This window comes from Heptranchias perlo, chromosome 2 (assembly GCF_035084215.1).
Source record: "Heptranchias perlo isolate sHepPer1 chromosome 2, sHepPer1.hap1, whole genome shotgun sequence".
Lineage (NCBI taxonomy): Eukaryota > Metazoa > Chordata > Chondrichthyes > Hexanchiformes > Hexanchidae > Heptranchias > Heptranchias perlo.
The window spans coordinates 72,656,097-72,681,162 of NC_090326.1; the positions used below are offsets into that span (position 1 = coordinate 72,656,097).

A 25,066-nucleotide genomic window follows, 5' to 3' on the forward strand; every position below is an offset into this window, starting at 1 on the left:
GAACTGGTCCCATTGTCCCAGGAATCTAAAGCCCTCTCTCCTGCACCAGCCACGCATTGATCTGCTCTACCCTCCCGTTTCTATACTCGCTAGCGCTTGGCACCGGGAGTAATCTGGAGATTACTACCTTTTTGAGGTCCTACTTCCTGATCTCTTTCATAACTCCTTGAAATCTGCCTGCAGGACCTCATCCCTCTTTCTACCCATGTCGTTTTTACCGATATGGACCACGCCCTCTGGCTGTTCACCCTCCCCCTCCAGACTGTTCTGAAGCCGCTTAGTGACATCCTTGACCCTGGCACAAGGGAGGTAACGTACCCTTCTGGAATCACGTCTGCGGCCACAGAAACGCTTATCTGTTCCCCTAACTATAGAATCCCCTATCATTATTGGTCTCCTGACCTTTCTCCTCCCACCATGTACAGCTGAGCCATCCGTTGTGCTGCACTCCCCAGAGGATCCCTCTCCCTCACCAGTATACTGGTTAGAGAATGAGACGCCCTCAGGGGATTCCTGCGCTACCTGCCTGGTCCTCCTTATCTGTCTGGCGGTCACCCAGTCTCTCTCTGCCTGCACTCTCTTAGCTGCGGGGTGACCACCTCCTGAAACGTGCTATCCACGTAGCTCTCAGCCTTGTGGATGCACTGCAATGACGCCAGCTGCTGCTCAAGCTCCAAAATCCAGACCTCGAGCTCCTCCAGCTGATGACACTTCCTGCACCTGTGGTTGTCCAGGATACTGGAAGCATCCTGGAGTTCCCACATGGTACAGGATGTGCATTCGACAGGACTGAGGTGGCCTGCCATGCCTCTATTTTAATATATTTAATGTAAGATGCCGCTAGCTGTGAGGTTGGCTCTGGTCTCAATGTTTCTTTTTAAAAAAAGAAGCTTTGATTTTTGGCCCCTCTGGGGAACGTAGCACATACAATCAAACCGCCCAAGATGATCATGCTGGAGTTCATACTCCATGTAAATGATGCAGTTCAAAAGTTGCAGCTGTATCCAAAGTAGTACTCCGTAAATTATTGATGTTCCTAATAAGTGTAAGACTGGATTACCATGCAATATGTCACACTAAAAAACATGCCCACATTCTACTCCTTTTCCTTATGGTGGGAAGTAGTAGTGTTTTGTATTTTTGGAGAAAATAAAAATGTTTCTTTGCATTATATTCCAGAACACATCACCACTTGGCTGGAGATTGTGCACAAGCTAATTTGTTTTTTTGTTTATGTAAGATGGGGTTCTCTTTAAATGCTGCAAGCTATTTCTCCTAGTACTGTAAAATAATCTTCAAAATACTATAAGGGCACATTTGGCACTTCTGTTTTTACAATTCTGCCAGTTTCAGCAACATAAAGGTAGGAAACCAGAACATGGACGGCACCCTCCGATGACCTGAATTACTGAAGTGCCAAATGTCGAAGCAGCTTTATAGCAGTACATTGAATAGGAGGGTTGCAGTTCCTTTTCTTTGTCTTCAAGTCCCTTTTTGTTTTCACAATTTTCAGTTAGTTTAGGATTAGCATATCACAAAGCTGTTCTTTTCAGGATTAGTCATTTCCTTTGCAACTGAAGCTGCTATTGTGCATTAAAATTCACTGGTTCATTTTTATCTAAGATACACCACAAACACACCCAGCTTTAAAAAAAAATTACTTACTTCTGCAATTGTGTAAGTATTTTTGGTGAGGGATAATGAACATTGTGGTTGGTGCATGGTTATCTTTAAGTGACCTAGTGCTACTTTTCTTGCACTGCAACTTTAGATGTTTCTATCTATACTATCTGTTAAAACGCATTGCCATTCCATGTGAATTTAATTTTCCTTGGAAACTGGTGTTCAAGTTATCTAAATACAGTGTCCTAAACCAAATTCTCATGGCTGCTGTGTTAGAACCTAAAATTTGTTTTACTAATGGTATCTAGATATTTTGGGGTAGAAATTGGGTACCGCTGACCTGCCGGTGTGAACTAGACGCAGGGAGCAATCCTTATGCCGAAACAGGTAGGTTCGAGGGCCAATTGAGATTGGGTCTCATTTAATTTAGACCAGCAGACAGCTTGCTGGCAAAGCAGATGTCAATTTCGGGCAATGGGAAGGGGGGAGATGATAGGGTGGGGGCCGAGCAGGGCCGGTAACAGTCTTTGGGACTGATATCTTTTGATTCAAGCTTATTCCTAATATATCATAGTAGGTACAGCACAAGAGGAGGCCATCTGGCCCATTGTGCCTTTGCCGTGTCTTTGAAAGAGCTACCCATTTAGTCCCATTCCCCCAGTTCCCCAGTCTCTCCACATAACCAAAGTCCCTTATCCATGATACCATTCTAGTTAATCTCTTCTGCACCCTCTCTTAGGCCTTGACATCCTTCCTAAAGTGTGGTGCCCAGAATTGAACACACTACTCCAGCTGTGGCCTAACCAGTATTTTATAAAGGTTTAGCATAACTTCCTTGCTTTTGTATTCTATGCCTCCATTAATCTTCACTCACTCACCTGACGAAGGAGATAACCTCCGAAAGCTTGTGATTTTAAAATAAAATTGTTGGACTATAACCTGGTGTTGTAAGATTCCTTACATTTGTCCATTAATAAAGCCCAGGATCCCATATGCTTTTTTAACAGCCTTCTCAACTTGCCCTGCCACCTTCAAAGATTTGTGTATGTGCACGCCCAGGTCTCTCAGTTCCTGTACCCCCTTTAAAATTGCACCATTTAGTTTATATTGCCTCTCCTCATTCTTCCTACCAAAATGCATCACTTCACACTACTTTGTGTTAAATTTAATCTGCCATGTGTCTGCCCATTTCACCAGTCTGTCTGTTCTCCTGAAGTCTGTTTCCATCCTCCACATTGTTCACTACATTTCTGAGTTTCATGTTATCTGCAAACTTTGAAATTATACCCACTATGCACAAGTCCAGGTCATTAACATATATATCAAAAAGAGCAGTGATCCCTGGGGAACACCACTGTATACTTCCCACCTTTCTGAAAAACAACCGTTCACCACTACTCTCTGCTTTCTGTCCCCTAGCCAATTTTGTATCCACTCTACCACTGTCCCTTGAATCCCATGGACTTCAATTTGGCTAACAAGTCTATTATGTGGTACTTTATCAAATGCCTTTTGAAAGTCCAAATACACAGCATCAACCGCACTATCCTCATCAACCCTCTCTTTTACTTCATCAAAGAACTCAATCAAGTTAGTCAAACACTATTTTCCGTTAACAAATCCGTGCTGACTTTCATTTATTAGCCCACTCTTTTCCAAGTGCCAATTAATTTTGTCCTGGGTTATTATCTCCTAAAAGATTCCCCACCACTGACATTAGGTTGACTGGCCTGTATTTGCCAGGTTTATCTCTCTCCCCCTTTTTGAACAGGGGTGTAACATTTGCAGTCCTCCAGTCCACTTTCATCCTCCCTGTATCTAAGGAGGATTGGAAGATTGTGGCCACAGCCACAATTTTCACCTTTACTTCCCTCAGTAACCTAGGATGCATCCCATCTGGACCAGTTCACTTTTCTACTTTGAGTACTGCCAATCTTTTAAGCAGCTCATCTTTATCTATTTTTATCCTATCCAGTATCACTACTATTTCCTCCTTTACTGCTACAATGGCAGCATCCTCTTCTCTAGTGAAGACGGATGCGACATATTCATGTAGTAGCTCAGCCATGCCCTCTGTCTCCACAAGAAGATCTTTTTTGTCCCTAATCGGCCCCATGCTTCCTTTGACTACCCTTTTACTATTTATACATTTATAAAAGACTTTTGGGTTCTCTTTTTATGTTGGCCGCTAATCTATTCTCATACTCTTTGCCCTTCTTATTCCCTTTTTTTAGATCTCGCTGTACTTTCTGTATTCAGCCTGGTTCTCTACTGTATTATGAACCTTACATTCGTCATAAACCTCTTTTGTTCTGTTTCACTTCAATTTCAATATCTTTAGTCATCCACGGAGCTCTAGCCCTTCCTTTCCCCCTTGTAGGGATGTGTTTACTCTGCACCCAAACCAACTCCTCCTTGAAGGCCTCCCATTGTTAGAAGCATAGAAAATAGGAGCACGTGTAGGCCATTTGGCCCTTCGGGCCTGCTCTGCCATTCAAAATGATCATGGCTGATCGTCTAACTCAGTACTCTGTTCCTGCTTTTTCCCCATATCCTTTGATCCCTTTAGCATTAAGAAATGTATCTATCTCCTTCTTGAATACATCTAATGACTTGGCTTCCACTGCCTTCTGTGGTAGAGAATTCCACAGGTTCACCACCCTCTGTGAAGAAATTTCTCCTCCTCAGTTCTAAATGGCATACCCCGTATCCTGAGACTGACCCCCGGTTCTGGACTCCCCAGCCATTGGGAACATCCTCCCTGCATCTAGTCTGTCTAGTCCTGTTAGAATTTTATATGTTTTAATGAGATCACCTCTCATTCTTCTAAACTCTAGTGAATATAGACCTAGTCGACCCAATCTCTCCTCATACGTCAGTCCTGCCATCCCAGGAATCAGTCTGGTAAACCTTCGTTGAACTCCCTCCATGGCAAGGACATCATTCCTCAAATAAGGAGACTAAAACTGCACACAATACTCCAGATGTGGTCTCACCAAGTCCCTGTATAACTGCAGTAAGACATCCCTGCTCCTGTACTCACATCCTCTTACCATTCGCCTTGCTAACTGCTTGCTGCACCTGAATGCTCGCTTTCAGCGACTGGTGTACAAGGACACCCAGGTCTCATTGCACCTCCCCTTTTCCCAATCTGTTGCCATCCAGATAATCTGCCTTTCTGTTTTTACAACCAAAGTGGATAACCTCACATTTATCCACATTATACTGCATCTGCCATGTTCTCGTCCACTCACCGAACATGTCTAAATCACATTGGAGCCTCTTTGCATCCTCCCCACAGCTCACATTCCACCCCAGCTTTGTGTTGTCTGCAAACTTGGAAATGTTACATTTAGTTCCCTCATCCAAATCATTTATACATATTGTGAATAGCTGGGGCCCAAGCACTGATCCCAGCGGTACCCCACTAGTCACTGCCTGCCACCCGGAAAAAGACCCGTTTATTCCTACTCTCTGTTTCCTGTCTGTCATCCAATTCTCAATCCATGCCAGTATATTCCCCCCCCCAATCCCATGTGCTTTAATTTTGCACACTAACCTCTTGTGTGGGACCTTATCAAAAGCCTTCTGAAAATCCAAATACACCACATCCACTGGTTCTCTCCTATCTATTCTACTAGTTATCTCCTCAAAAAACTCCAGTAGATTTGTTAAGCATGATTTCCCTTTCATAAACCCATGCTGACTTTGTCCCGTTAATGCCCTCCAAGTGTTCTGTTATCACATCCTTTATAATAGACTCGAGCATTTTCCCCACTACTGATGTTAGGCTAACTGGTCTGTAATTCCCTCCCTCCTTTTTTAAATAGTGGGGTTACATTTGCCACCCTCCAATCTGTAGGAACTGTTCCAGAGTCTATAGAATTTTGGAAGATGATCACCAATGCATCCACTATTTTCAGCGCCACTTCCTTTAGTACTCTGGGATGTAGATTATCAGGCCCTGGGGATTTGTCAGCCTTTTGCCCCATTAATTTCCCAAGCACTTCTTTTAACTAATACTGGTTTCCTTCAGTTCCTCCCTCTTACTAGACCCTTGGTGCCCTAACATTTCCAGGAGGTTATTTGTGTCCTCCTTTTTGAAGACAGAACCAAAGTATGTGTTTAACTGTTCTGCCATTTCTTTGTTCCCCATTATAATTTCCCCCATTTCTGACTGTAAGGGACCTTCATTTATCTTCACTAATCTTTTTCTGTTGACATATTTATAGAAGCTTTTACAGTCAGTTTTTATGTTCCCTGCTAGTTTACTCATACTCTATTTTTCCACTCTTAATCACTCTCTTTGCTGAATTCTGAACTGCTCCTAATCCTCAGGCTTGCTGCTTTTTCTGGCAATTTTATATGTCTCCTCTTTAGACCTAATACTATCCCTAATTTCTTTTATAAGCCACGGTTGAGCCAACTTTCCTGTTTTATTTTTGTGCCAGACAGGAATGAATAATTGTTGTAATTCCTGCACACGTTCTTTAAATATTAGCCATTGCCTATCCACCATCATCCCTTTTAGTAAAGTTCCCCAATCTATCATAGCCAACTTGCACCTCATACTTTCGTAATTTCCTTTATTTAGATTTAGGACCTTAGTTTCGGATTCAACTACTTCACTCTCCATCTTAATGAGGAATTCTATCGTGTTATGGTTGCTCTTCCCTAAGGGACCCTGCACAACAAGATTGTTAATTAATCCTGTCTCATTGCACAACACCCAGTCTAGAAATGCCTGTTCTCTAGTTGGTTTCTCAACATATTGGTCTAGAAAACTAACACGTACACACTCCAGGAATTCCTCCCCCACAGTATTATTGCTAATTTGGTTTGACCAATCTATATGTAGATTAAAGTTACCCATGATTATAGTTGTACCCTTCTTGCATAAGTCTCTAATTTCCTGTTTAATGCCCTCCCCTACATCTTCACTACTGTTTGCGGGCCTATAGACAACCCCACCAGCGATTTCTGCCCCTTGGTGTTTCTTAGCTCCACCCGTACAGATTCCACATCGTGATTTTCCGAGTCAATATCCTTACTCACTATTGCATTGATTTCCTCCTTTACTAACAATGTTACCGCACCTCCTTTCCCTTTTTGCCTGTCCTTCCTAAATATTGAATACTCCTGGATGTTCAGTTCCCACCCTTGGTCACCCTGCAGCCATGTCTCCATAATCGCAACTATATCATAACCGTTAATATCTATCTGCACTGTTAATTCATCTACCTTATTGCGAATGCTCCGCGCATTAAGACACAATGCCTTTCGACTTGTCTTTTTAAGATTGCTAGTCACCTTAGTTTTATTTTGCACTATGGCCCAATTTGTTTTTCGCCCTTGTTTTCTCTGCCTTCCACTATTGCTTCATCCCTTTCTGCCTTTTGTTTCTATCCTTGTTTCCCCCTCCTCTGTCTTCCTGCTCAGGTTCCCATCCCCCTGCCATTCTAGTTTAAAACTTCCCCAATAGCACCAGCAAACACCCCTGCGAGGACATCGGTCCCGGTCCTACTCGGGTGTAACCCATCCCGCTTGTACAGGTCCCACCTTCCCCAGAACTGGTCCCAATGTCCCAGGAATCTAAATCCCTTCCTCCTACACCATCCCTGCAGCCATGCATTCATCTGGTCTATTCTCCTGTTCCTGTACTCACTAGCACTGTTCAATTGTTCAATTACTATTTTGCATACCGATTTTTGATTCCAGTCCACCTGGGCAAGATCCCTTTTTAACTCACTGAAATTTGCCTTCCTCCAGTTAAGCATTTTCACATTTGATTGTTCCGTGTCCTTTTCCATAACTATTCTAAACTTAATAGTATGATCACTGTTCCCCAAATGCTCCCCCACTGAAACATGCTCCACCTGCCCCACTTCATTCCCCAGAACCAGATCCAGCACTGTTTTCCTTCGTGGTTGGCCTGAGTCACTGTTCCAGAAAGTCTCAACACATTTCAGGAATTCCTCCCCCCTCTTAGCTCTTTACACTGTTACTGTCCTAGTCTATATTGAGATAATTAAAGTCCATGGTTATCACTGTTCCTCCATTGAAGCCCCCCATTATGTCGCTCAAAGCGTGTTTGCTCTGCACTGTACAAAGAATTTTTGGCATTTTCCATTTGGCAAGAGTCACTGTTTTATTTTCTGGCACTTGTTACTGAAAAATAAATGAGCACCCCCAAGAACAGCCAAAAAAAAGCCTTTCATGCTTTTGCAGCTGATATCTTTTTGAAGATATTGTCAGCTGCAATTTGAGATTGTAAATGTTTGCACAACATTTGTAACTATTAATCCATATTGTACATTAAATTTGGTATTTGGAGTGCACATTTAATTGAAAACTCATTGTAAATACCAGTTATTCTTGTAGGTTGCACCGTGATAAGTATTTTCGATGTTAAAACTGTTGAGCTTTTCTGGCACAGCCTGTGTCACACCATCGCTGCTGTTTTATAGTGAGAGTATATCACGTTAAGGTTGTGCAATTTCGGCACCAGGTTCCCACAAGTTGTCCTAAATGTTTTTTGAACATGTTTCATCTGCCCTCTTTATTTCTCAGAAACTGAAATTTCCATTGTCCAAAATTAGGGTTTAAACAAAATTAATTTTAAAAATTTCATTTTCACAATAACATGATTGTATTTATCCACTGATAATTCAGATATAGGATAAAAATTATTTTTTTCTCATTATTTTGGAAGCTTCTAAGTTTTTGTGGCAGTCTCTCGAGACTTTCTCGTTTGCGAAATTTCCCTAAAATGAAACCAAGGCTGGAAAATGTTTTTCCCCGTAAGGATTCTCATCTTTATTATTTATTTGTTGGAAGACGAGGAGCAACAGACAACCTGGGAAGCCAGGCTTATAAGGCAGCACCACAGTAAATTTAGACCATTCTACAGCCGGCAGAGTATAAATCCCCAGGAGATCATTCCTCATTATGTCGGTAGAGTTATGCATCACATGGCCTCTGTATCCTGTGGAACATCTGCAGAAATACAAGTTGCCATTTGCTGTAGGATGCCCTACATTGTGGCAAAGCTCTCTCTCTGATAGTGCTGCAAAGAATGGCATCTGGTTTGCATCTATCTGTCACATATCTTCAGAATGTCTTTGCAGCACCTTCATATGGTTCTGATGTTCTGCAAGCATTTATCTTTTCATAGCTGGACCCCTGAAAACAATGTTTGAATGTTTGGCGGCCAGTATCTTGACATCTCCTAAACCTCTGCTCGGGTACCGACAGCTGTACCTCCAATACCACAACCTATGGCTTCCTTGTGAGTTGTGAATCACTGTTAATACCTCAGCTAGATTATCTTCTGTATCACCGAGTTATCCAATCTGGGCTAGTAAGTAAAAGTGATAAATTTCATGGTGGTGTTTATCAATTTCTGCTGCAGTGCCACTTGTGAATGTTCTGGCATTGGTTCTTTTCTCCTCCCTTGCCCTCTGTGGGGATAAGAAACTTAATCAGCTTCCTGTTGTCCAATTTTTCTTGTCCGTTAGGCTCATGTAAGGGTCTTTTCAGAGTATGAACCTCAAAAAAGAGAAAGCATTTTGATTTTTTAACTGTTATTAGCACATGGCACAAATCATCTCTAGGTACAGGCCCTCCTACATATCCATCCATTACAGCATTACATGGGGTTAGTTTCCAGAATTTGTTTTGCTTTCTCCTCTTGCCGTTCCATCTCCTATAGTCTGCCCTTCTTAGAAATTGTGTGTAACCTTTTCCTGCGAGACAAAATAATGCTCGTTATTGTCAGTCACATATTGTTGAATTTGACAATTATTTGAGAATCCTCATAATTTCTCTTATGGAATTCCCACTGAGATAGTGAGGCTTCAGTGGGCATACTTGTATTGCAGGATGCTTTATCCATTATATTGATGCCTTCCATATGCAGGTGTCGCTAGAGATCATCTCGTGCACAGGGTGATGCCTTAGATTAATGAATGCACTTTAGGGTAAGTGTAGGTCTGCTGACTGAAACGTACAAAATATACGTTAATGGGAGCTTGCAGCCATTACACTTACTTTGCGTGTGGGGTCCTTAAACCTCGTCCTGCATTGGAGAGTGTTCCTGAGGGTCAGGGACTTTTCATTCTTAGTAACTATGTTACTTCCTTCCATTTAGTCCCGACGGGTGTTTTGACCGTTCTCTTGCCACCCCCTCCCACTATTCCAGCCCCTTCCTTCCATGCCTAGTTTTAGCCAGAATCATGTTTACACCACTCTTAGAAGTTTCAGGCACCCTTGCTGGTTCCTTTTTGTTCTATGGCTTGAAATTGCTGCATGCTGGTACTGGTCAGATAAAGAGAGAGTAAAATATGTGTCCTAGCAGAAAGATTATAAATACTGTATGCAACATTTAAACAGAATCAGGGTTTCCGGCTAGTGGAACAACGGTAGATTCACCAGCTAATGGAGCAAGAGAAATGTTGGAGAGGGTATAAAATTAGAAGTGGCAATTCAACAATACATAGAGGAGAAGTTACCAAGGAGATTGAAGAAATGGGCTAAATCTGTATGGCTGCTTGCCCTCAGCAAACAAAAAGAAAGTGGGGATGAGAAGGAAAAGCAAAGGTTAGAAACAGAGGGGATTGGAAGAGATAAAGGAACAATTGATAAAGACGCTTGATTGGAAACAGGAATGATGTGGAGATGCCGGTGATGGACTGGGGTTGACAAATGTAAACAATCTTACAACACCAGGTTATAGTCCAACAATTTTCAAATAAAATTGTTGGACTATAACCTGGTGTTGTAAGATTCTTTACATTTGGAAACAGGAAGATCAGAATAGTGGAAAACAGATCCAGACCCTAGAAGGCCATGAGAATGATAGAGTATTGTGACTTTCTTTGAATGACTATTGTCCAGATTCACAAATCACTGGAAATCTAGATCCCTACATGCATGTGGAAACCAAACTGAGCATCATCGAGCAGGTGAGGTTATTGGTCAGTAAGTGCCGCTGGATAACACAATTGACGATTCCTTCCATCACTTTGCAGATTGAGAGTAGATTTATAGGTTGATAATTGTCTGGATTGAATTTGTCACATTTTTATGGACAAGGACATACCTGGGCAAATTTCCACATTGTCGGGTAGATGCCCGTGTTGTAGCTGTACTGGAATAGCTTAGCTAGAGGTGAAACTCTGGGGTTCCCCAAGCACTAGGGTTCATTTCTAGAGGGATAGAATTGGAAAGCGGAGAAGTTATGTTAAACTTTTGTAGAATCTTGGTTAGACCACACTTGGAGTATTGTGCACAGTTCTGGTCTCCATATTATAAAAAGGGCATTGGAGAAAGTGCAGTAAAGATTCACGAGGATGATACCAGAACTGAGAGGATATACTTATCAGGAAAGGCTGAACAGGCTGGAGCTCTTCTAGAAAAGAGAAAGCTGAGGGGTGACCTGATAGGTCTTTAAGATAATGAAAGGGTTTGATAGGGTAGACGTAGAGAAAATGTTTCCACTTGTGGGGGTATCCAAAGCTAGAGGTCATAAATATAAGATAGTTACTAATAAATCCAATAGGGAATTCAGGAGAAACTTAATTATCATGGTAAGAATGTGGAACGCACTGCCACATGGAGTAGTTGAGGCAAATAGCATAGATGTATTTAAGGGGAAGCTAGATAAACACATGCAGGATAAAGGAATAGTGGGATATGCTGATAGGGTTAGATGAAGAGGAGTGGGAGGAGGGTTGTGTGGAGCATAAACGTCAGCAGAGACAAGTCAGGCCGAATGGCTTGTTTTTGTGCTGTAGACTCTATGTAACTATGTACCTCTGGTTCAAGTGCAGTTCAGCTTTAAGAGCAATAATTCCACCTTTACCAGAGATTCCTATCTCTTTCTCATACCACTCCAGCCCCACGAATTTGCTGACCCTACAGTCAGGCTTATCGGGTGGGCCAGATTTCTGATGCGCCATAATTTTGGCGGCGTATTACGGGACTTGGAATTTCGGTGCACAATTGGTGTATCTTGCTGTGCACCCTCAGCTTTGAAAATGGTATTGGTTAAAAAAGAACAAATATATAGGTAGTGGAATATGTTATATAATATAAAAGCTACTCATTTACGCTACTCAATCACCAAAGCACCAGTAAAGACCATTATAATGCACCTTGAATAAATCAAATTCTATTTTTTTTAAGTCACTAAATCAATGGCCTTGATGTAATGGTCTACATGGCATAAGCACTCCTGTTATAAAACAATGATTGCTGTGATCACCATAAGCTATACCATGGGAGATTGACAAGTAGATTATAAAATTACCAAGTTTTTACAGTGCAGTGAACACTATCAGTTCAAGGGTAGTTTCATTGTAGAAGTTTATGCATATTGGAGTCCTCTTAGAAGTACAAATCCTTCCGAAATAGATTGGTTGTGGGGGAAAAATTACACTTTTGTTCTGTCTCACTTAGTAAAATCCTATTTTTGAAAATCACTGTTAGCTTCAATGGGTTACATCAGAAGTTTTGTGACTGGTTATATATTTTACTTTCCAGGTCATAGGGCTGTGTACATTGGGGTTCATGTTCCTCTTGGTAGGCAAAGCCGAAGGCGTCACAGGCATCGTGGGCACAAACATCACCATAGGAAAAAAGGAAAAGAGAAGGAGTCGGATAAAGATGATGGACGAGAATCTCCCTCGTATGGTAAGAATTGGTAAAAGGTCCCAGGAATGTTGAATTAATTGTATTGAGAACATGGAGATTAATATGTATGCCAGTAGTGGTATTCCCAATATTTTTCAAAGATTTAAACTATAGTTTAAATATTTTCTGAATTATACAAGAGTGACTGGAACAGTAATACATTTATTCAACCATCAGTGTGGGATTGGGACACTTCCTCATCCTTCTGTTTTGGTCTGTCCTTTTGTTATCTTTCCTCTTTACATCTTTTTCCTCCCCCTTCATTTGTATGTATCTCATTCTTTATCTCTCTCTTTCCACCCTTTTTAATTTTTTTTCTCTTGCACTCTTCACTTTCCCCCTTCTAACTCTTTTTTTCCCTCACCCTTTTTTTCTTTAACTCTTCACTTTTTTCACCCTTTTACCACTCTTCACTTTCCACTTCAATTTTTTCTTCCCTTTATCTTTTGCCCTCTGTTTCTCTCGTGCTCTCTCTCTCTTTCCCCTTCCTCGCTCTCGCGTGCTTCCCCCGTGGCGGCCTCGCCCCCCCTCGCTCTCGCGCAGGCGCTTCGCCCTCTCGGCCTGTTTCCTCTTTTTTTCACTCTTCTTTCTGTCTTTTTTTACTCACTTTTCTCTACCATAACAGGGCCTGGTTTGACCCCTGGTCTTTTCTGATTTTAGCAGTGGAGCACTACAGTTGGCTTCTGTGTCCATTGGCTCAGGAAGAAAACTACCAATGACCTCTGCTGAAAAGTGTGTACATTGGTAGAAGATAGGATTACACTGGCTGCAATGTCTTGAATAACTTGCTGATGCTTGGTGACTAATTCTATAGCCACTTGGTGGTTTTACCACAGTATTGGCACCTGTAGAACCACATCAAAGCATGAGTTAGTGACAGCACCTTCAGAAGAGGCACAGCAAGGAGGACTTAGTTTTTCTCTGGCTTCAACCCTACCTTCAGAGTTGAAGCCAGCTGGTTGTCATTTCAAACTCATGTCATGAAGGTGATGTGTCAAACTTCAAATTTTTTCCGGCCTTTTTTTAAGATTGACTTCAGAAAATGCAAGCCACAGGTAAGATAACTAGTTACTGGAGAGATCTTGGGAGGGGAGGGGAGGGGGTGTTAAATTCAAGGTATCAACAGAAAACACAATTATTTTTCAAGTAATGTGCTAGAACAATGCTTTATAATCGCCCTAACCTATTTTCTCATTAAAATAGACCTATTTAAATACAAAAAAACCTTAAAATTAACAAAATGTCACTTGTCTCAGCTGGACCTTCTGTTGGATCTATGCCTGTGGTGCCTTGTGTTGATGTTGCTATGCTTAGCCAGTCTCACAGCCCCCTGGCTCCTTATTGTCATATTGTTCTTTTTTAAAAAAAAAATTCTCATCTGAAATTATTTTCTTTATTGTTTTTAAAAAGTGAAAGATTACAGATGGTGTAGCTTTCTTGTCAGTTGTAGATGAAGCTTTGATGGTTTAAAATATCAGAACTACAGTATCTATAGTTTAATTGGGATTTTTATCCTGGAATTTTCTCCCATTTCTCCGCTCTTCTGACTGTGGTAACTCACTGTGCTCCCTGAAGGAGGCATGTATGAGCCCAGACAGTGAGTGTCAGTGGCAAGCTAAGAGGGGCATGACAACTGTGCTTTGTGCTCTGCAGCTGATTTCCATACTTGGAATTCATGCACAACAATCTGGAGTAATAACCGTGCTTAAATAATTTTGCCTCCCTCTACCCCAGGGACATTGAGACCAATTATAGTGCCCACATGCTATTTAGGTTGAATCCAGGTTTGTACGGTTCACATGATGCATTATCCCATCAGCCAGATGAAGATCAAATAGGAGGATTTTTTATTTAATTGTATTTAAACTGGTGGCATTTTAATTTCCAGGCCAAAATACTTTCTATAAAGTACTTGTACAGTAAAGGTCTTTTTTAGTTTTCATTTGTATATGAAAATTCAAAATATTATAAAGGTTTCTAAGAATATTCCAGGGTATGAACTTATTTTTGTGCCCTTGAGTATTTGTGGTAAAAATACCCTTTTTTGTGTATAACTTTATTTCTCAGTCATTTCAAAAATTCACCATGTGGTGACTGACTCTTCGATTGGAGCCATCTACTTGGTGTCATTTCCAAGTCAGACAGAGATATATTCATCATATTCAGCTTCCACTCCCAGCTACTTATTGTTTTCAGTGGAGCAGTGGGACCAGAGGCAAAGTTACAAAATGTAATATTTCAGATCCAACCTTGGACGTGTGCAGATTGTGGTGATGATTTTACTGGGTGGCAGGGTAGGTCGGGTTAACCCTATAGATTTTGCAGTAGAAAAAGGGACATTAATTTACTGTTTTCCCTATGCTACCTAATGTATGTTCACCCTATATGGTGCCGGATGACATTTGGCAGTCAGTAAGCCTAGAATAATTTTCACCCAGTTTGTTGACTTCGTCTTCAGCAGTGGATGTTTCTTAGTACCTGATGAGGATCACATTTCTGATGTTTGATAATTCACTTTCAAAATCTGGGGCTGGCTAAGTTCAGAATAGGGCAGATCTTTCTACTCATGCAATGGCTAAATGCCAGCAGTAGTACCTTATTTTAGAATACACTAGTAATGATGCCCATGGAAGACACTTAACAGAGCTGATGCCCAATATAAATTTCACTTTCATTTGTGAATGCAGGTTTTAATTTGATTTTCATTTTCCCTGCTTTGTGACTTTTTCAGTAAGAATATAATTTTTTTTTAAACTAGAAATATTAACACTAGTATTTTAGTATTAACACTATATTGACTTTTGCTCTGTCGGAAGTCTGTTAAGATGTAGGTCATAAAGATTGTTGAGTCATTAAATGTGGCAATTTTTGTTCAATTTGTAGTGGCATCATATGTAGTGAGAACAGAAGTTTTGTGTGGTGCGATGGAGATCATTGTTGAGTGGCTAGGATACACACTGAGACTAATGATATGGGGTGCTTAGCATTGTATTCTGAGCTAGATAATAAGTAATAATACTCAGCATTGTTACAAGAAGCAATGAGACAAAGATTTTCCAGTACCACAACCTATTAATTGAAGCAACATGCATATTTTTGTCACACATTTTCATTGGCTAATTGTGATCAAGCCTCTACCATTGCTGCTTGTGAACTGATTATCTGTAAGATGACACAAGCAGCATGTAATAACTTAAAAGATTTATCTTTCCCCTTTTCCCTGCAGTGAAGCATTGCATTTAGCTTCTATGATCAGGCACTGACTGTGAAAAATTGGGGTGAATCAGCTTCCTATTGTGGCACAGTTTATGGTAATGCTGTGCATGTTTGTCACTGCTACCCCGTGATGATTTCTAAATACATTTGTTCAATTTTCAGATATAAACCGCTCAATAGTTTCAGTCCATTTTTGGTCTTCCACTGTAGTATGTTGTATCTTTCGAATAGCAACATTATGTCAACCATGTTTTAAAATTCAAGGCTTGAAACTTGTGATGTCAACAATGGTTGTAATTTTTACTTCAAATGCTTAGTTAGAACAATGTATTTTGTAGTTCTGGGTTTATGTTAGACAATCTAATTATGCCAAGTCATGTACTATCCCAGTGGGCTGCTTGTGAATTTTTTTTTGAGGTGTTGTTACTGTAGTGGGAGCGATCAACATAACTGATTATGCATCTATTTCTAGTTGATCATGTTGCATGGAATTACATGTGTGCCTTATTTTTTAGTCAGATGCCTGAGTGATTCTGAAAGCTCAAAAGAAAAGCCCTACAACTTGTATTTCAGCTGTAGGGACTCTGTAATTGGCTTCAATGCCCTTCAGATAAGAAGTGGAAAAATTAGCCAAGTTTCTTCCTGATCCCCGGCCACTGACCCATGTTGGAAAGTGTGTGTGCATGTGCTGACTTTGGGTCGAGACAAGATCAGGCTTGGCTACAATACCACCTATGATCAAGTAGCCTGCTGACACATGAAGAATGGCCACTTGGGCGAAGTAATGGTTGACGCCTGTGAAATTCTACCCCTCTTGCCTTCGAGAGGAGTGACAATTAGGAAAGAGCAAAAGAACTGTATTTTGCGCCAGAAGAAGAAGCGGTAAGAAGAGACATGAAATGCTGGATGTGTATTTTAAGCACAACATCTGATGCACCATTTTGGCTTAAATGGAGTTCTTAAAAGTTGCTGATGTAGTGTGGTTCAGCAACTGTTATTTTTATGCCACATTCCATCAGAACTGTCCATATTTTTTAATACCAGCATGTGCCTGCATCTTGCTGAAGTGGAAGCAACTGAGATGTGCAATTTACCACATCTGGGGAAAAATGCACACTCAATCACAGTGAAGCAGGATAAATATCCAACCACTCCTGAAAACCTGGAAGAGTCGGGAAAGACCCAAAGAAAAAGCTGGCATGAGGAGCACGCCTAAATCATCCTATATATTGTTGGACTTTGTCCTACCCTAAACATGATTTGGTCCTGGGACACATTCACTTAATATCCTACAATTAATACAGCTGGGGAATAACACCAGGCAGCACTCCTAGTAGTTGGAATAAAATCACCAAACCTAATCTCTTTACTGCTTGCACTCTTCTGACTTTGATTACTGTGAAACGGTGCTTGTCTATATGAATGGAGAGGACGAGAACACATCCTCAGAAGTTTCTACGCGTGAATGTTTATTTGTACAGATCTTGGATCCTTGGGTATAGTTGGAGTGTTTATAACCATATATAAATCTACTACTGTAAAAATTTTTATCTGCAGAAGAAAATAGTTTAAAAAAAATCACTACCAATGTTAGGAAGTAGTGGGCCAGTCAATTTTTGGAAAGTGTCAGTTGCTTGTTTTCTTCAATGCAGTGCTATTTGTAATGAATAACATCGATACAGCGCAGGATGTTGTCAAATTAAAAGTAAAATACTGCAGATGCTGGAAATCTGAAATAAAAACAGAAAATGCTGGAGAAGCTCAGCAGGTCAAGCAGCATCTGTGGAGAAAGAAACAGTTAACGTTTCAGATTGAAGACCTTTCATCAGAACTGGAAGATGTTAGAGTTAACAGTTTTAAAAACTTTCAAAATTTTTGTCCGATTACGCACCTGAGAAGTGCCTTGGGATGCTTTACTACGTAAAAGGTATTATATAATTGCAAGTTCTAACCCCTGCATAGTATCCTGTTCTCAGCCCTTTTCCATGCCATACTTCTTCTCGGCTTTCTGTTTCAAAAACCTGACTGCCTGTGCAGATTTCTGTTTCAAAGGCCAGCCTGTCCTATCTGTCATCTATCTCTTGCTGTTCACAGCCAAAAAAAGATATCAGAGGCTTTCCAATACAAGTGATTACTGAGACAAGCTAACAAATTGCTTATTATTTACAGTTTGCCGAAATATCAAAGCTAGCTCATTCATGTCTTAACCATCTTTCATCTCTGACCTTTTTTTTGAAAAAACATGTTTGAATACATTAGCATTAAAACACAACATTTAAATTAACTCCTTTTTCCAAACCTTTTCTGTGGAAAAATAGTCAAGACCCTGAAACGTTATGCCATAGGAGAGACTTCAAAGGCCTGATGCTGTTTGGAGACATGGGCGGAAAAAGGGCTAATATATATTTTAAAAGAACCAGAGGTTGAACAGTATTTGCCATCTCTACTGGAATGCTAAAGCTAGCCTCCCAAGACAAGAAAAGCACCTGCCTGCTTATTATATCCCAGACTATGAAAGAACCCATACATGTTAATGTGGTACTATATGAGACTTAAATGAAGTGGGTCTGGCAACTTAGAATAAGGAAGATAAGAGGTATGGGTAAGTGAAGGGAAATAGTATTGAGATGAAATCATCTCATCCATGTCAATCAATAGTATAACTTTACCCAGTTTATAGAGGTAGTTGCATAAGGATATTTGGATTAGCGATTTGTAGTCAAGAAAGGTACATGAACCAGTGAAATGGAACAGTAATTTGCATTCTACCTGGGAAGTTCGAACTGAAGAACTGTATATACGACCTTGTTTCCTTAAATCAAGTTTGCTTGATTTCTGAGTACTTCACCTTATTTCGTAAACTTTGAATAAGCAAAACTTTGCTCATGAATGTATTGTTTTACTATCATTGAATGAACTCCCATAAAGCTGGCGAGCTAACAGTAGCACCTTCACGTGTTTGTGAATCCAGATTTTAATCTGAGTACCATTGTTCTTGCTTTGTGACTTTTTCAGTAAAAATGTCATCATAAACTTTCTACAATGCTTTTAAAGAACTGTTATATGCATTAAGATTGTGTGTGTTGCTTTGTTGGAATGAATGTGGTTAAGATTTGCCATTTAAAAAAATTGTTTGTGGGATGTGGGTGACGCTGGTAAGTCCATCTCTAGTTGCCCCGAGATGGTGCTGGTGTGCCTTTTCTTTAAACTGCTGCAGTCCTCGTGCTTATGGTGCTCCCACATGGTGTTAGGTATTGTCAATGAAGGAATGGTGGTATTTGTTCGTGTTGGGATGGTGTGTGACTTGGAAGTGAGGTGAGAATGTTCCTACGACATTGCTGCTCTTGTTTTTCCTCCGTGATAGAGGTCGCAGGGTAGTGAGGTGCTATCAAAGTAACCTTGGTGAGTTACTCCAGTGCATCCTGTAGATTGTACGTAGTGTAGTCGCAGTGGAGGGAGTGGATATTGAGTCCAGTCACAGTGTTGATATGGTTTCTATTAGATTGCAGTTATTGAGTAGTTAAATATCCTCCGTGAAGACCATTTTGTACTAAGAAATTGTGCACCAGAATTGTAACTTTTTATTAATGAGCCTTTTACTAATGCTCTGAAAATTAGGTGAACTGATTTTAGTTTTTCTGTAGAGATATTTCTGAGAGGTTTTGATTGCTTTATAATGTCTTAAGATTTTGTTCTGTACTTGGTTTTAATAGTCATGATGTGGAGATGCCGGTGATGGACTGGGGTTGACAATTGTAAACAATTTTACAACACCAAGTTATAGTCCAGCAATTTTATTTTAAATTCACAAGCTTTCGGAGGCTTCCCCCTTCGTCAGGTGAACGATGTGAAAATCGTTCATTTTCACATCGTTCACCTGACGAAGGGGGAAGCCTCCGAAAGCTTGTGAATTTAAAATAAAATTGCTGGACTATAACTTGGTGTTGTAAAATTGTTTACAATGGTTTTAATAGTGTGTGGCTCCAGTTCCCTAGTCTGAATCTATTTGTATGTATTCTATATAATATAGACCTTGTTACTTATTTCTTGGTGGGTGGGGGGGGAACCCTGTTCTAGCATTTCAGCACTGTTGCCTCCTCACAAAACCTCATTGTTAACTCAGTGCTGTTTTATATAGGCTGGAAAACAGTAAGATACACAATCATGGATTTACGCTTCATTTATAGTATGGAGCTGAATTTTACAGGATAGCATCAGTAGCAGTGAGAAAGGGAAAACTATATTGTGGAAAAATACATGCATGTTCCCCCCTCTGTACAGTAATTGGAGAAATGTTTGGAATTCTTGCCTGTGCTCTGACACTTCTATATAATGTAAAACTAGTCAAATAAAAAATATTGAGGATGTTTAAAACATAGGTAGCTAACTGGAGTTGAGTGGCACATGGCTCTTTGTACATACCCATGCATTCAAATCTAATGAGAGTTTAGCCACAATAAAACAGGCAGTCTTCCGGCTATAGGGAGCAGGAGGGGGGGATAAGGAAGGTGAACGAGAGGAACAGGCGAGTACAATCTGAATTTCAAGAAAATATTTGGAAACAAAGGCCACGTTCCTGTGCTGTGTTGCATAATTTCTTGCATGGTATACCTGTACTAATTGAGCTGCAGTAAGCATATTGGTGAACATGCTTGTATATAATGTATTTAAGAATTGTGGCTTTTAAAGATAAAATTTTCTTTTTTCTAGTTAAGCTTTGTATAGTTAACTATACTTGGTTTAACGAATGTGCAAATGTGGTCTGCTGTATTCATAAGCACACAAGCACAATAACAGGTGAGCAGTTTCGTTAAAAAAACTTAATTCCTTACTTGGCCATTTTGTTACATAGAAGAGTTATATACAAACAAATGCCCTAGAAAACTACTTTAGTCCTGGGCAGCAGCAGCCATTTTCTTTTGATTATGGATCTTGCTTGCCTTGACTACTAGTGAAACTTCCCTACAAAATAAATAGTCCCTTTTTAAGAACAATATGCAAAATCAAGACTAAAAGCACTGCAAAGGCTTGGTATACAAATTAGAGATGCAAACGGAGACGCTTCTGATGGCTGGTTAATGAAACGCTAGCTGCAGAGTCCTCACCACACGTTAATTGTTCACCCTGCATCATTGAGTGGTGTATAGCTCAAGACAACCTAGAATACATTTATTCAGCTCCTGTACTGAGTACAGACATTTGTTTGTAAGCGCTTCCAGGTTATGTATTTAGAATATTCTGGAAACTTATTTATAGTGACAAGATAGTTATCAAAGTCTGCATTATTTCTAAAGTAGATGGGTAGTGTGGAAACTAACAAGGAAGTTACTATAACTTTTCACCTGTGATAAAAATTGTTCATGTCAAGCTGCAGGCAATACATTGTAATTTTCCAGGAAGTTTACGCCTGTAGGTCTCCATGTACAAAATGCAGTGTTAACTAAATGTGTATTAAAATTTAGAAGAACAAGTACAGATTTTTTTAAAAACAGAATTGCAACACAAGTTTGTTGAACAAATGCAGTAGTTAAACTTGATTTTGTTTTCTTTTTAAAAAATGCAGATACCCCATCTCAACGTGTCCAGTTTATCCTGGGGATAGAGGATGATGATGAGGAGCACATACCTCATGATCTTTTCACAGAACTGGATGAACTTTGCTTCCGTGATGGAGAAGATTGTGAGTGGAAAGAAACGGCCCGGTAAGCACTAGTATTACGATAACGGGTTTATTACTTTTGTTTCATTTTAATTCCTGGTTACCTCTGGAGGGTGCTTACATTTTTGTATTCTACTGTTACGTGGAGAATGTGTCCACCGATATACAGAATAATGTTAAATCTTGTAACGTTACATGGTACACAAAGGAAGGACTTTTACCTGTCATTAGAAGGGTGTTCTGTGAGATTCTGATCAGAGACTACCACTAAGAATTCTTTCTGCTGGTGATCAACAAACCTGATTTTATAATTCTGCATCAGAAACTTTGGAGTTTTAGTAAATCGATTTATGCTGCTATCTTTTAATGTTTTCTGTGAATAGTGTCATTTTATATTGCAGTCAGTGATTTGGAAGAGCTAGAAAGGACTATTCAGTATACAAAATAATTTTTAAAAATTGTTTATATTTTTCTTTTCCAGAAATGTAAGTAGTTTTATCCTAGTAACTAGCCTTGAGTAACTTCAGCTTGGTTCCAAATTTCCTGACCATTTTTTAAAACAATTCAGCTATCATGAAGCCATCTAGATTCAACCAAATGATTAGTGTATGATTATAAAACAGGTCTATAATTTTATATGGTCTGGAGACCAGTGCAACCCTTTTGAAGCTGCATTACTCTATGACTGGGTGTGATCCAATCCTATGTTTTCCATATAAAGCTCTGAACAATAATGATTGGGATTTATTTTTATCTGTCAGGTCAGATCAAGTTAGTTGTAACTAAAATAGGGACGAAGAGCAAAGATACTTGAAGTGCAGGGAGTCTAGTCATTTTAAGGTCCAGAATACCAGTCCTGATGTTCCACTGTGACCTGAATCCCTGACATGTTTCAGGAGGCCTGCCAATTTTCTTGCATTTAGCAAGTGTTTTGGATTGGAGATTATGCTCCTACCTGAGGATGGGAGCCTCTTAGCTGGACTGTATTGATAGATTCCTGCTTCACAGTTTTGTTTTGCTTTTTCTCAGGAAGTAAAAAAAAAACACAGGGAAATACAGAATAGACAGACAAAGGGAGCTTCCTGCTACTTGCACAGAAAGACCTGCCTACTCATTAAACTTTTGGCTTGCAGGTTATCTAGATCTGAGTGGGAAGAATCCCGGCTTCCTGCCGCATGACAGGTCTGCCCCTCCATACCCCATAATGAGCCAAACCAGCTGATCAACCATGAACCATGCTCTGGAGTGTTGCGAACTTGACTGGCTCAGAGTTCAGATTACTAAAGCTGCCCCAGGGTCGACTCAGTTCCAATTTTGCAGGCTAGGTGTGTTATCGTGAAGCAATTTTGACTTTGCCCTATCTCTGATCCTGTGTTTCTCACTAGTTACTCTCCTACATTTAAGGTGATTGGCAAAAGAACCAAAGGTGACATTAGGAAAAAAAAAATTAAGCAGCGTGTAGTGATGATCTGGAATGCGCTTCCTGAAAGGGTGGTGGAAGCAGATTCAATTGTGGCTTCCAAAAAGGAATTGGATAAATATTTGTAGAGAAAAAAATTGAGGGCTACGGGGAAAGAGTGGAGGAATGGGACTAACTGGATTGCTCTTTCAAAGAGCCGGCACAGGCTTGATGGGCTGAATGGCCTCCTCCTGTGCTGTAAACATTCTATGATTCTACCTCTGTTCGTGGCACCCTCCTCCAACTCCCTTGATCCCATTCTCGCTAAACTGCTGACTCCCCAGCTTCCCTTCCTGGTCCCCGTGCTGACATTGTAAATGGTTCCCTCTACTGAAGTACTATTCCCCTCCCTTTCAAAAGTGCTGTTATCACTCCCCCTCCTCAAAAGTTTTTGAACATCGCCTCCCAAGTCGATGCCCATCTTTCCTGCAACTCATTGAAAAATAGAAAATAGGAGCAGGAGTGGGCCATTCGAGCCTGCTCCGCCATTCAATATGATCATGACTGATCCTCTATCTCAATACCATATTCCCGCTCTCTTCCCCATATCCCTTGATGCCTTTTGTATTTAGAAATCTATCTATCTCCTTCTTAAATATATTCAGTGACTTGGCCTCCATAGCCTTCTGTGGTAGAGTATTGCGCAGGTTCACCACCCTCTGAGTGAAGAAATTTCTCCTCATCTCAGTCCTAAATATCCTACCCCATATCCTGAGACTGTGACCCCTCATTCTAGACCCCCCCAGCCAGGGAAAACCCCCCTGCATCCAGTCTATGTAGCCCTGTCAGAATTTTATGCGTTTCAATGAGATCCCCTCTCATTCATTCTTCTAAACTCGAGTGAATACAGGCCTAGTCGACCCAATCTCTCCTCTTACGACAGTCCTGCCATCCCAGGACTCAGTCTGATGAATCTTCGCTGCACTCGCTCTGTGGCAAGTATATCCTTTCTTAGGTAAGGAGACCAAAACTGCACACACTATTCCAGGTGTGGTCTCACCAAGGCCCTGTATAACTGCAGTAAGACATCCTTGCTCCTGTACTCAAATCCCCTTGCAATGAAGGCCAACATACCATTTGCCTTCCTAACTGCTTGCTGCATCTGCATGTTTGCTTTCAGTGACTGGTGTACACCCAGGTCCCTTTTGTCAACATTTCCTAATCTATCACCATTTAAATAATACTCTGCCTTTCTGTTTCTCCTTCCAAAGTGGATAACTTCACATTTATCCACGTTATGCTGCATCTGCCATGTATTTGCCCACTCTCTCAACTTGTCGAAATTGCTTTGAAGCCTCTTTGCATCCTCCTCACAACTCTCAAACCCACCTAGTTTTGTGTCGTCAGCAAACTTGGAAATATTACATTTGGCTCCCTCATCCAAACCATTGATATATTTTGTGAATAGCTGGGGCCCAAGCACTGATCCCTACGGCACACCACTAGTCACCGCCTGCCACCCCGAAAAAGACCCATTTATTCCTACTCTCTGTTTCCTGTCTGTTAACCAATTTTCAATCCATGCCAGTGTATTACCCCTAATCCCATGTGCTTTAATTTTGCACACTAACCTCTTGTGTGGGACTTTGTCAAAGGCCTTCTGAAAATCCAAATACACCACATCCGCTGGTTCTCCCTTATCTACTCTACCAGTTACATCCTCAAAAAACTCCAGTAGGTTTGCCAAGCATGATTTCCCTTTCATAAATCCATGTTAACTTTGTCTAATCCCATTGATATTTTCTAAGTGTCCTGTTATCATATCCTTTATAATAGACTCTAGCAATTTCCCTACTACTGATGTTAGGCTAACCGGTCTGTAGTTCTCTGTTTACTCTCTCCCTTTTTTAAATAGTGGAGTTACATTTGCCAGCCTCCAATCTGCAGGAACTGTTCCATAATCTATAGAATTTTGGAAGATGACAACCAATGCATCCACTATTTCCATGGTTACCTCTTTTAGTACTCTGGGATGCAGATTATCAGGCCCTGCGGATTTGTCGGCTTTCAGTCCCATTAATTTCTCCAGCACTTCTTTTTACTAATACTAATTTCCTTTAATTCCTCCTTCTCACTAGATCCTTGGTTCCCAAGCATTTCTGGGAAGTTATTTGAGTCCTCTTCTGTGAAAACAGAACTAAAGTATTTGTTTAATTGCTCTGCCATTTCCTTGTTCCCCATTATAAATTCTCCTGTTTCTGACTGTAAGGGACCTACATTTGTCTTCACTAATCTTTTTCTTTTTACATACTTGTAGAAGCTTTTACAATCTGCTTTTATGTTCCTTGCAAGTTTACTCTCCATACTCTGTTTTTCTCCTCTTAATCAATTTCGTGGTCCTTTTTTGCTGAATTCAAACAGCTCCCAATCCTCAGGCTTGCTACTTTTTCTGGCAACTTTATATGACTCCTCTTTGG

General features: G+C 40.5%; 1 protein-coding gene across 5 annotated transcripts in view; it reads left to right on the forward strand.

Annotated features, from left to right (window-relative positions):
* LOC137340352 (sodium bicarbonate cotransporter 3-like) overlaps nucleotides 1-25,066 on the forward strand; it is a 220,172-nt gene that overhangs the window by 93,370 nt on the left and 101,736 nt on the right. For 4 of the 5 annotated variants that reach the window (XM_068002800.1, XM_068002775.1, XM_068002786.1 and 1 more), the window contains exons 3-4: nucleotides 12,166-12,315; nucleotides 21,095-21,233. In XM_068002800.1, coding sequence (XP_067858901.1) covers nucleotides 12,166-12,315; nucleotides 21,095-21,233 — 289 coding nt within the window. Of the gene's footprint in view, nucleotides 1-12,165; nucleotides 12,316-21,094; nucleotides 21,234-25,066 lie in introns of those variants that run through there. The other variant, XM_068002794.1, reaches the window with a different exon arrangement.